General features: G+C 48.2%; 1 protein-coding gene across 1 annotated transcript; it reads right to left on the reverse strand.

Moving 5' to 3' along the window:
- Positions 1-928: 928 nt before the first annotated feature.
- Positions 929-9,640, reverse strand: LOC144170123 (tubulin-specific chaperone A-like). The gene is made up of 4 exons (XM_077699697.1): positions 9,436-9,640; positions 9,107-9,212; positions 6,270-6,356; positions 929-1,376 (listed from the first exon to the last, which is right to left on the reverse strand). The coding sequence occupies exons 1-4, from the start codon at positions 9,489-9,491 to the stop codon at positions 1,287-1,289; spliced, it is 339 nt and encodes a 112-aa protein (XP_077555823.1). The 5' UTR covers positions 9,492-9,640; the 3' UTR covers positions 929-1,286.
- Between the last annotated feature and the right edge of the window lie 1,033 nt (positions 9,641-10,673).

Raw genomic sequence — 10,673 nt, forward strand, 5'->3', positions numbered from 1 at the left:
CCCCTCCTCAGAAACATCCGACTTGCTACAACTGTACAGGTTATCCAAACGGGATTCATGTGCAGCCATTAAGCCAGATTTCCAACTGGCCCCCTTAGGCTACCTTACCAGATCAGGTTTCTTTAGTGGCTCACATCCAGCGGGCATTGGAAGTTGGAACTGGGCCACATCCGCAAAAGTGTCCTGGAATAACCATGCTCAGTCCTCCGGGAGAATGGTGTTGCAATCAATCTTTTCTCCTGCCCACTTTTGTAGAGGCTACACAGACTCTGCAGGTTTTTCCGCAAAATGACTGCTAGCACAGTAAAACATCCATTTGGCAACACCATTGTCTGAAAGTCCCCTGCCCAGCCGTGCCGGCTTAAGGCATTTATTTTCACAGCTAAATCTTTTTCTTCTTTCCCTGAAGTCAGAACATAGTGCGACTGCACTATTGATTCTGCGATGCCTCGTATGATCAGAATTAAATTGATGTGCAGTCTTGTAGCTGGCATGTGCGACTGAAATACCATGACAATACCTAAAATGCATCCTCCACGTGACAAGTCCATTCTGGCAATAGTGACAAGCCCAAGGGACAGCGAAATATTTATTTGGAGGGGAAGCATCATAAGGAACAATAATCAAATTAAATAATCTGCAGTAGTTTTATGTACAAATAAAAAAGCTTCAATTTATAGCAAAAATATATTTCAGTACAATCCTTAATACCCCCCTTTGTACAAGAAGGTACAATAACGGTAAAACTCAGAAAGAGCAAGATTTATTAAATCATCTTTACTGCTTCACAGCTTCCGTGCAGTAATGCGCCATACACAGGAAAACTTGGTCACATGGTCTTGTCACCAAAAGTTGAAAATCGTGCTTGCAGTCATTTGAACATAGCATCCTACAAAGCAAGCTCCAAAGAGGTCGACACCTTCTCTGCTTGTCTTTTTCCTACAATGCAGGCAGATTTCTATGCACCTACCTTCAACACAAGGGGAAGTTGTTTAAGAGAAGTACATGCAAAAGATACGTGGAGAACGCAAAAGCACTTCACAGAGTTTGTTTCAAGCTATTGTGACTCAAGTAAACACAACTATGGCTGGTTCTCAAGCAAGCAGCACACATGTCCATGCAAGGCATCTTCGACGTTTGCTACACCTCGGGAAGTGGATGTAGAATTTGTAAATTTGAAACAATGGCATAAAATTTTTTAAAGAAACACCCAAAATAAGCATGAAATCCGGTATCCCACGAGTCCCATTCCTCAAATGTGTTACAGCCTATGCTAGATAAATAAACTAGGAGGTTTCTAATGATGCCGCAGCATCTTTCAGCACTTCTTGGGCAGCCAGGTACTCTTCCCTCTCCGAAAGGAACTGCGCAGCATCCTGGAGTGAAGAAAATGCAGAATAAACAAAATATCAGTAGCTGCTGCCATAAGGTCTGCATCAAGGTTTAACAGGAAGTTTTGAAGCCAGCTCCACTGTTAAGGTATTTGAGAGTGCAAGAATCACCTTGCCTAGAAGCTGCAGGATGAACATGAATCAGGCATGCAAAAGCAACAGTGCCGACAATCAGTGGGTGCACAACCTTTAGGCATCTTTAAAGGGACCCTAAAGGCTGAAAGAAATTTATACGTTTCCTAGCACTCTCAACTTTTGTTCATAGAGCAACGGTGCATTAACTCCGGAAAAATCTGTGAAGAAAGCTGGCATCTCTCTCTCCCACTTCCCTTTCATTTTTAAGTGCGAATGCACTTCTTAAGCGAGCCTGAAGCGTCCGCCGCCGCCCGCATAGCAACAGCTGCGGGTGCACGCGCTCCTCGTCTTCCTTGGCAACGGGGGGAGATGGGCGCGCGCTGCCTGGCCGCTGACATGGCACATACCCACGTGGGGGATTGGCCAGGAATCTCGTCGTCTTCCTTGGCAACGGGGGGAGATGGGCGCGCGCTGCCTGGCCGCTGACATGGCACATACCCACATGGGGGATTGGCCAGGAATCGGGCGTGAGAAGGGCTAATGCACCCGCTTAAAGGAGTACTGACACGAAATTTCAAAGCTGAGATCCGCTCTAGCAATCAAGTACAACGACAACACAAATAGGTGTCTGTGAATAAATGCATCTTTCTTTCTTTGTAGTTGTGTGTGTGTGTGTGATCTCTCTTTCGCGAACATTACCGAACCGCGCAAATTCAACTCGTGCATTCGCACTTTCACATTCTTCCCCTCGGGGAAATGCGGGGAATTTTTTTTCGTGAGGTAGTAGACATCACGTCACAAGTAAAAGTGAGGCACCGGTGCAGTCTAGAGCGTAAACGGTTGGTGCCTATCGGTGGTGCTAGGCGTTCTCAGCCTGACAATGGTAGCTTTTACGTCACCAAGCCATGGCAGAGCCCCGAGAACGTTGCTTTGACCGAGGGGGCTGGCTTGTACTTTTATTATTTCTCACCGACGGAACAAGAAATGCTTTTCACCGCTCGAACGGCTTGGTGTGCCCATCTACACCGGACACCCAGACCCCAGCACGCCGGCCGCGAGCGAAGCAGCGACAAGCGCTGCTTCAAATATCTCGCAAGTGTGGCTGGCCGGCAAGGCGTGGCTCAAGTGGGAGCCTTCACCTCACCTCGTTGGGCGATCACGTCCATCTCATTTTCTCTTCTCTCACGCAACGCGCCAACCTGGCGTGAAACACACACTCGCTTCCCGCACCCACCTCGAGTAGTCCTTGCGGCCGAGGCTCCGACCAGCCCAAACATAACAAGGGTAAAGGTATGCATGCAAGGTTTACGGATTTATCAACAGCGGCTGGCAGCTGACTCTGAAGCACAAGAGAAGCAGCCTGTCTTGCAATGTATGAGAACTTTAGTCTGTATTTGACTGCGAAGCAGTGTATGTCTAACGCCCCCCCAGTTTTCATTTCGGTGAAGCCAATTTACTCAGAATCGCTGCGGTGCTTCTCCTCGCCACTACCGACACTGCTTTCACAACTGTTAATCCCCTCACTGCCACTGATGCCTCCTTCACAAGCTGCGCAATCAGCACGAAAGGGTTTCCATGCAACATTTTCGCCTGTTCATTTCACGCCTAAGCATGCGCACATCACCGGTTTTCAGTTTGTGTGTGTGCTGGTTGGGGGTGGAAGCAGGGGGGCGTGCATGCACGGCTAGGCTTCATGCCGCTACTGATGACACGCGTGTTGTGCTGGCGGGAAATTTCAATGTGGAAGTCTCACGGCTCAATGCGACCTCTAAGCTGTCCTCAATGGTCGGGTGGCTGGGGTTTGGGTTTGTGTGTTACACAGTGAGATGCCTACTAGGGAAATGGACGGACACATCCTTGTCCACCATAATAAAGCTCGAGTGCTTCCAGGTTTTAACTTCTTATGGACAGACTTCTGTCGTTCGCTCGGAGAAAGAACAGCGGGAATTGAAGGAGCACCTAACGGAACAGAAGTGCGAATGGGTGCGAAAACAACAAAGTCGCTGCCGCCGCCATTTCCACTGCAAGATGATCCAGCTGGCTGGATGAACAGCAACGTCAATGTGAGCCAATATTTCTTGTTCAGCTTGAAGGGCTTTCAGAGTGACAATTTTGGCGGTGCCTTTCACTTCTAGGCACGTGCACATAACTGGTTGCCGGTTTATCAGGCACGAGTTGGGAGCGGAGGGAAAGGAGGGGGAGGGGGGGGGGGGGGGGGGGTTTCATGCCCGCACTGATGACATGTCTGTTGTGCTGGCAGGAGGTTTAAACGTGTACGTCCACTGCCCTAATCTGAACTTTCCGGTGCCCTCAGTGGTCAAGCAGATTCGATTGGTGTGTTACGCAGACAGCAATACCTACAACGCAGGAGGGAAACAGACAGCTTGACAAGTAAAAGGGCACTATTTTAAATGCAGAGCATTTAAGTAACTCACGATGTCACCCGCGTTGGCGTCCGTAGTCCGCATCGCTCCCCGTCGGTCTGGCATTGGATTGGATTCGATTGGATTGGATTGGCTTGGATTGGATTGGTTTGGATTGGATTAAAGTGGATTGTGTTGGATTGTGTTGCGTCATAGCCGCGCCACGTTGCGTCATAGCCGCTCCACGTTGCGTCATAGCCGCGGCAGGGGGTTCACGGCACGTTTCACGTTTCACCATCGACTTCATCGACAATGTCTACGCGGGAAGAGAAGGCGGCGTGCTGCGGATGCTGAGCGCAAGCGCCGCAAGCGAGCCGCCGACGCCGAACTTCGCCAGCGAGAAGCCGCAGCCATTCGTGAACGTCGGGCGGCGATGCGGGAGGGAAAACAAGCACAAAAAGAACAGAACTCCTGCTGGCGCAGTTTCCGGCAGGGGGCGCGCGAGCACTGCGAAGGCGGGAAATTTGAAATGCGTCGGGTGGTAGCAGTGAGCGGATAACGGCGCTACAGCCCATTATGGCGAATCAGTGCTCTGCATTTCCAACAGTTTTCACGTAGAGTGGAACGGCTGTAACTTTTAACTTGCGATTTCAGCTGAAGGTTTGCAAATCACGCGAGAACGCTCTAAATGCTGTAGTTTAAATAAGTTCATAGTTCACCTGTCGCGTTAGACCGTCTACTGGGCCCGCACTTACCCGCACCCCGAATAGGCGACACCCGGTCATACGACGCTTTCTCTCGGTTTCTTGAAAGTCGCATTATCTGGGTTCCACTGTATCTTTTTTTAAAGTTAGATCAGCTCAGGAAACGTTTTCATTTACATTTATTTCACATGCTTAACCACTTCGCAACAGTTTATTTAAGAAAAACATTTATAGATGCTTCTCCTATGAGCTCTCGCCGTTCACAACTTTTGCGACGTCACAAAACGCAGCACCCAAAAGCGTACGGGACGCCAACACCCATTTTCATGTTTCTGGCATTTTCTGCCTAATTAATCAACTGCTGGTTGCGAGAATGGTGTAGTTAGATTCTCGGAACCTGTAATCCATTGATACAGGCTAGCTTGTTTCCACCATTTAGTGGCCCTTCAAAAGCGGCGAGAGAATAAAGTTCGGGTATTCCCAGCTCCCTGCAATCCCATGATGGCCACTGTAAAAATCCGAAATAGTGTTCGTGTTGGTTCTATTATCCCCTTCATTATGAACACTGAAAATTTGCAAAGTTTATCTACAAACGAAGGGGTCGTAAAATTTTTTGCCTCAGTGGTACCTAATTAACATAACACGTATTAGCGAGTGAAGTTTGGTTCATTGGCGACGTTGGTGGTGCCGCCATAGTAGGCATAGAAAAAAAAAAGTATATTTACAAGTATTCACAGGAATACACATTGAAGACGACACAAAACAAGGGGGTTAAATAAAATATGCCACCGTGTGCAAGGGTACCACCGCACGATCCCTGATTGGGGCCCACAGGCCAGAAAGGTGCCGAACCGCCGCACAATTGCTGAAGAAAAATGCGTGGGGATCTGGCACCCCGAAGCCACCATTCAAGCGATTACTGCTAGTGAATGTTCACAGCCACAACTCTAGACAGACTGGCTGGCCGAAGTTCTCGCCTGCAGTCGCTGGCCCGGCACCTTCAACCAGGCCGCCACATCAAACCAGCACGCTATCTACATAAAGACTGACTTCTGCACACCCCCCCCCCCCCCCCACTCCATCCTTAGCAGCCAGGAACGGAGAGGAGACAAGGGGAGGGGAGACAGGCCCATCAGGGATCATTTCTGTGGCTGTGAAAGAGGACATACAAGCAATGCTTAAGTCCAAGATAGCTGGTGTAACATTACTAATGAGTTATTGCGGTGGTCAAGCCACACAAGACTGGCAATGCAACCAAAAAAATAAAGCACCGGAAATGAACTGTGTTTATGTTTCCATCCCATTGTGACTTCCCAGTCCCAATTCTTGTGCAGATAAGCAACATTACAAGCTACCGGTAATCTACAAGTCAACACGTCATAAACATCTGCCTAGCGCACATGCACCCGCAGTGTTTATGCAATAAGGCAGCCTCATTTTGTGCTACTGCCTACTAGACCAGGCTTGGTGCGTAATGTATGTTACAGATCAAGGATTCAATACAAACATTACGCATGGCAGCTGACACTTAATGACCTGTACTGCTCACAAAGCACTGGTGCTGCTTCTTCCACAGCACTGCATGCTAAGCAGGCTTCACTACACTACACTTGTGCAGGTGTTCAACCCAAAGAGGTAAAAACGTTCCCTGCATTGAAAATACATTGCATGGATACCCAATCCCCAACGTTCGCTTCTTTGGCCCATAATCACCCGGCAGTGAGGCCACTACTCACCAGGGCTTCTTTGAGGTCACTGTAGGCCGTTAACAGTTTTTTGTGCGCGTGCGGAATCATGGAGAGGCTCTCGGCAATTACTTCCTCCTGAAATTGAATGGGAAACAATGAAATATGCGAGAATAAGACCAGTGCTCGCTTGAATACCAGCATATGCTCTCTAACAGTAACTTTTGATTCATTCAGACTTTTATTATCACAATTTAAGATCAAATTGATATTCAGCGGGAGAAAACGAGTTTCTAAACCTGTTGACGTCAGGACAAAATCTGAATGCTGGGGATAATACAAGAACTGCAGTACAGTAACTCTGCTTACACTAACATTCCAGTCAGTAAAATAACTTTTCAGTTACAAATGATATGGCCATAAATACATCTGATGCAGTGACGAAGGACGAGCAGAGACACGCTCGGTGCTGAATGGCCTCTGTGCCACCAGAGCTGCTCAACTGGGAGGCATTTCTCTCACAACTATGGAGCTCGACTGTCTACTCTAGAGAACCCAACGGGCCATAAAAGGGCACAAGGCCGACCGTCGGCCAATAGAAATAACTGGCTGAATTTGGACAATATCGGATCCAACCGCCATACAAGCGATATATCTACCACGGCCCCTAACGAAAAGTGCGATTTACAAGGAAGAACATTATTTACTTCCTCAGATGTGCTTTGCTATCTCTACGGGTGCGTTAATGCTGACTGCTTGATTGTCTGGCATTAACATGGTTGCTCTTGCCACCGGTTTTGTGTTTCAGCGAGATTTTGTAAAGAAAAATCTGTGTATAGGCCTCGTGCGCTCGTTTGGAGGCGCCACTGAATTGGAACCGGTGGCGCCCCCTCCGGCGCCGCGCCGCATTTTTTGCTTGTCCGCCGTTCCGTGCAACGCAGCTCCGCAAGGCTTTCTCTATGGCTCGGCCGCGTCCGCGCGAGGCCAGCATGACGGCGCCAAGCGGATCGTGCGTGCTGTATTGCGGTTTTAGTAAAATAGGCCTCGTGCGCTGGTATGGTGGCGCCACTGAATTCGAACCAGCGGCGCCCCCCGTCGACACGCGCCGCATCTTTTGCGCGTACCGCGCTTCGCCTGCCCGCGTATCCCGTGCGCAGGGCCAGCGTGACTACGCGAAGCGAGCCGTGCGTGAACTGTTCTGCGGCTTAGAATAAATAGGGGGCCCTGAGAAATACGTAAAAAATAAAGGCTACTTGACCTGCGGAAAAAAAAAGACTAGACGGCAGCAACCATGTCTTCGGCCTCAACGCAGAAATTCAGACCTAAATAGGGCCCTTTATATAGCCCCGGAACATGGTGTGATTCAAATGAATAGTTTAAAATGCAAGTGCGGCTGGGAGTAAGGAAAAAATATGGAATGTAAATTTTAATCCATCAGCATTTTTTGCTAATACCCCAGAGCCAAATCTCTGTAATGCCTGGCATTTGCACAATAACGCACAATGGGAGATCGAAGTTAACGCGTCGTAATAGTGTAACTGTAGGCCATTTGTCGAGTGAAGTTAAAAATACAGGAAAAAAGAATAAAAATGAACTTGCTATAGCGAGAAGTCTACCTAATCACAACATTCACACGATTAATAAAACAAAATTATAAAAAACCCGGAAATGCAAAAATTTTGTTGATAGTTCACGTACATAATCCCTTGCTTCGTTTCTGTGCTCGTCGGCAAACCCAAAACGCTTTTTTTTTCTCTCTCTTTTTTTTGTTTTTTTTTGTTTCGAGGAAGCTGCTGGAAGGCTGTATGCCGCGGCTGGGGCTAACACACGGCGACGGCGATTTTACATTAGTAGCCACGACAGCCGGGAAGAAATTGTCCAAGAAGCTGCCGCGTGCGTGGGATAAGGCATCTGTGCGTCCAACGCAGGACACACAGCAGCAAATAAAACGCTTATTTATATGTTAGCACGACGAGCGCTATTGAAACTGTCCAACATCGAAATTAGTGTACACGTCACCCGAAAAAGGTGCCCGCACAAATTCGTGATGTAAAATGTGGTTTTGCTGACGTTCCTGCGTACGAGGGCAGCCACAAAAATGTAGAGCCAACATATGCTCCGACAGACGCTGTTGACGAAGAAATGCTGGAACCAAGCGTTGAGGTGATCAGATGGCTGCTCGGAGCTCAGCCTGCGCTTTCCTTAATAACACTCGCATAAAAACCAACCTAATTTATTCTTTGGCGATGTTCCATACTTGTTTTTGTAACTGTTGAGCCATCGGCAAACATAAAAGTAGGGAGAATTGCTTATTTTTCGCCCGTAAAGGCGCCGTTCTGTGATACCTCCGCCGCTGGGGGCGGCTGACCACGCCGGCCCCGTACGCGCAAAATATGCCGCCGCGGCTGCCAGGAGGCGCTGCCTGTGCCGCTCAAGTAGCAGCGCACTAGCCCTATAGCAAAATGATGCATAAATTATAGCAGAACCGGAAAAAGTAGGAGCCAGAAATACACAAGCAGCATGTGCTGTGATCACAGTAACGTTTATATTTGGAAGTAACAACACACGCACGCAAGTACCAAGAAAATAAAAAGCACGAATTGACTCTAACCATTACAACACATGGGGACCTTTGTGCACAGTGGTCTCTTTGCCGTGTCCGCTTCCAGAGCAACAGAAATTGCCCACGGCATGTTTTACCGCTAAGACCGCGACCAACGGAAATCGTCAACGGCATGTTTTACCGCTAAGACCACGCCACCCCAAGAGCACAGTCGCAAGGAAACAGAAAATACAGTAGCAAGTGCGCACAAGTCGCATTCAAAAGCATCCCCACGGAGAGGTTCATGCGAGGACAGTCAGTAACGCGTGTTCGCTTTATCGCTTACCTGCCGCTTCACTTGGTATTCATCCTTGCCCGCGTCTTTCATCTTGACAAGCCTTTCCTTCTCAATTTCGACCTCCTTTATGTAGGCAGCCTTTTCCTTTGTCATTCTGCAAGGGTTGGTCGGGCCATTTGAGAAAAACGGCCGAGGAGCGTGGGCGTTGTTCACAAAAGGGTGAAAGCACTTCCGCGTACAGTCGCAAAACGTGCGTTTTTAACGACGCGGCAATAAGAAAGCACGACTGTCTGTTACAACTGGCGAATATTGGTTTCATGCATGAATGAAAATAAACTCAAATGCCACATAACTCGGAACTACTGAGTCGGACATACCGCTTCACTATGCCCGTTTTGATCTTCAGCTCCCGAATGCTGCTAGACGCGTCCATGTTCCGGGTAACAGATGCTCACGTTGTCTGATGGGCCACAAATGTGTAATGCACTGAAACTACGAATATTGCAGCGATTCAAAAGAATTGCGAGTTACGCCACAACACAACAACGCTTGTATACAGTCCCTTAGACAGCCACCTATAATATAAATGGCTTGTTTGTTTGGCCACATTTCTACCGTTAGATTATAGGTGGCGCCACAACATTTACCAACTGTTCTACTTTATTCCTTCGCTTAGTGCTTAGTAATACGGTGTTAGTTTCAAAAAAAATGTTGACAGATGTTTCAAGAATAATTGAAGTGTTGTTGTTGCTACTTGATACTTGTTCAGTCATAACTAACAACGTTTGCACATAATTTATAAAATGCAGCGTCTGGAACCCCGCGCGGGGCACAAGATTTAGCCCCCTCGCAACGGCTCCTGCCCCGCATGACGTCATATATACGTCATAGTGACGTCATATTAACAGCAATTGTTATTAGTTTGCGTAGTAGAATACAAAAAGCACATTTTTTTACATTTTAATAAAAAATTAGGAACCACTCATTTGCTAGAAGTTTTATAAAAGAATTTTTTTGTTCGTTCTTGCGGAAGCCGCCGATGCTGCCGCTGTTGGCGGTATGGCGTATCCGAAAGTGCCGAAAGCCCTGAATGCCTGAATTTCTTGGGTCGACAACGTAGATGAAGCAGAGTTGATAGAGTTAGAAGCACTATCAGAATGTGCGAGAACGTTGCCGTATGCGGGCACCAAGCCAGCCTTTCCACACGGTAGCGAAATCCTCTCGAGTAATGCTGACCTGTGACCGCCTGCTGTATGCCGATGGTACCTGCTTTAGATCTACGACATCGCGCAGCCGAGTGGCCCCGTTCGAACAACCCACGTCCCACGCAAGAAAAGACACCGTCCGAGCGTGATTATGTGAGCCTGCTGCGGCATGTCCGCGCGGCGGCATCTGCTATCAACAGTTTGCACCACGGCGCAACAGTTTGCACCACGGCAAGTTCAGAATACTTAAATGGGTGGCCTAAAATCGCGGTGTGTTTTCAAAATGACAGCAGCGCGGAACTTACAGTGCTCAGGACGTAGGCTGTACGCGGCCACTGATATTTTACTGGTCGCATGTGCGCATTAGAAGTGCAAACCACGGATAGCTAGAAAAGGTAATCATTGGTGTT

This window comes from Haemaphysalis longicornis, unplaced genomic scaffold, assembly GCF_048455015.1.
Source record: "Haemaphysalis longicornis isolate Haplotype H1 unplaced genomic scaffold, Haemaphysalis longicornis Haplotype H1 scaffold_2, whole genome shotgun sequence".
Lineage (NCBI taxonomy): Eukaryota > Metazoa > Arthropoda > Arachnida > Ixodida > Ixodidae > Haemaphysalis > Haemaphysalis longicornis.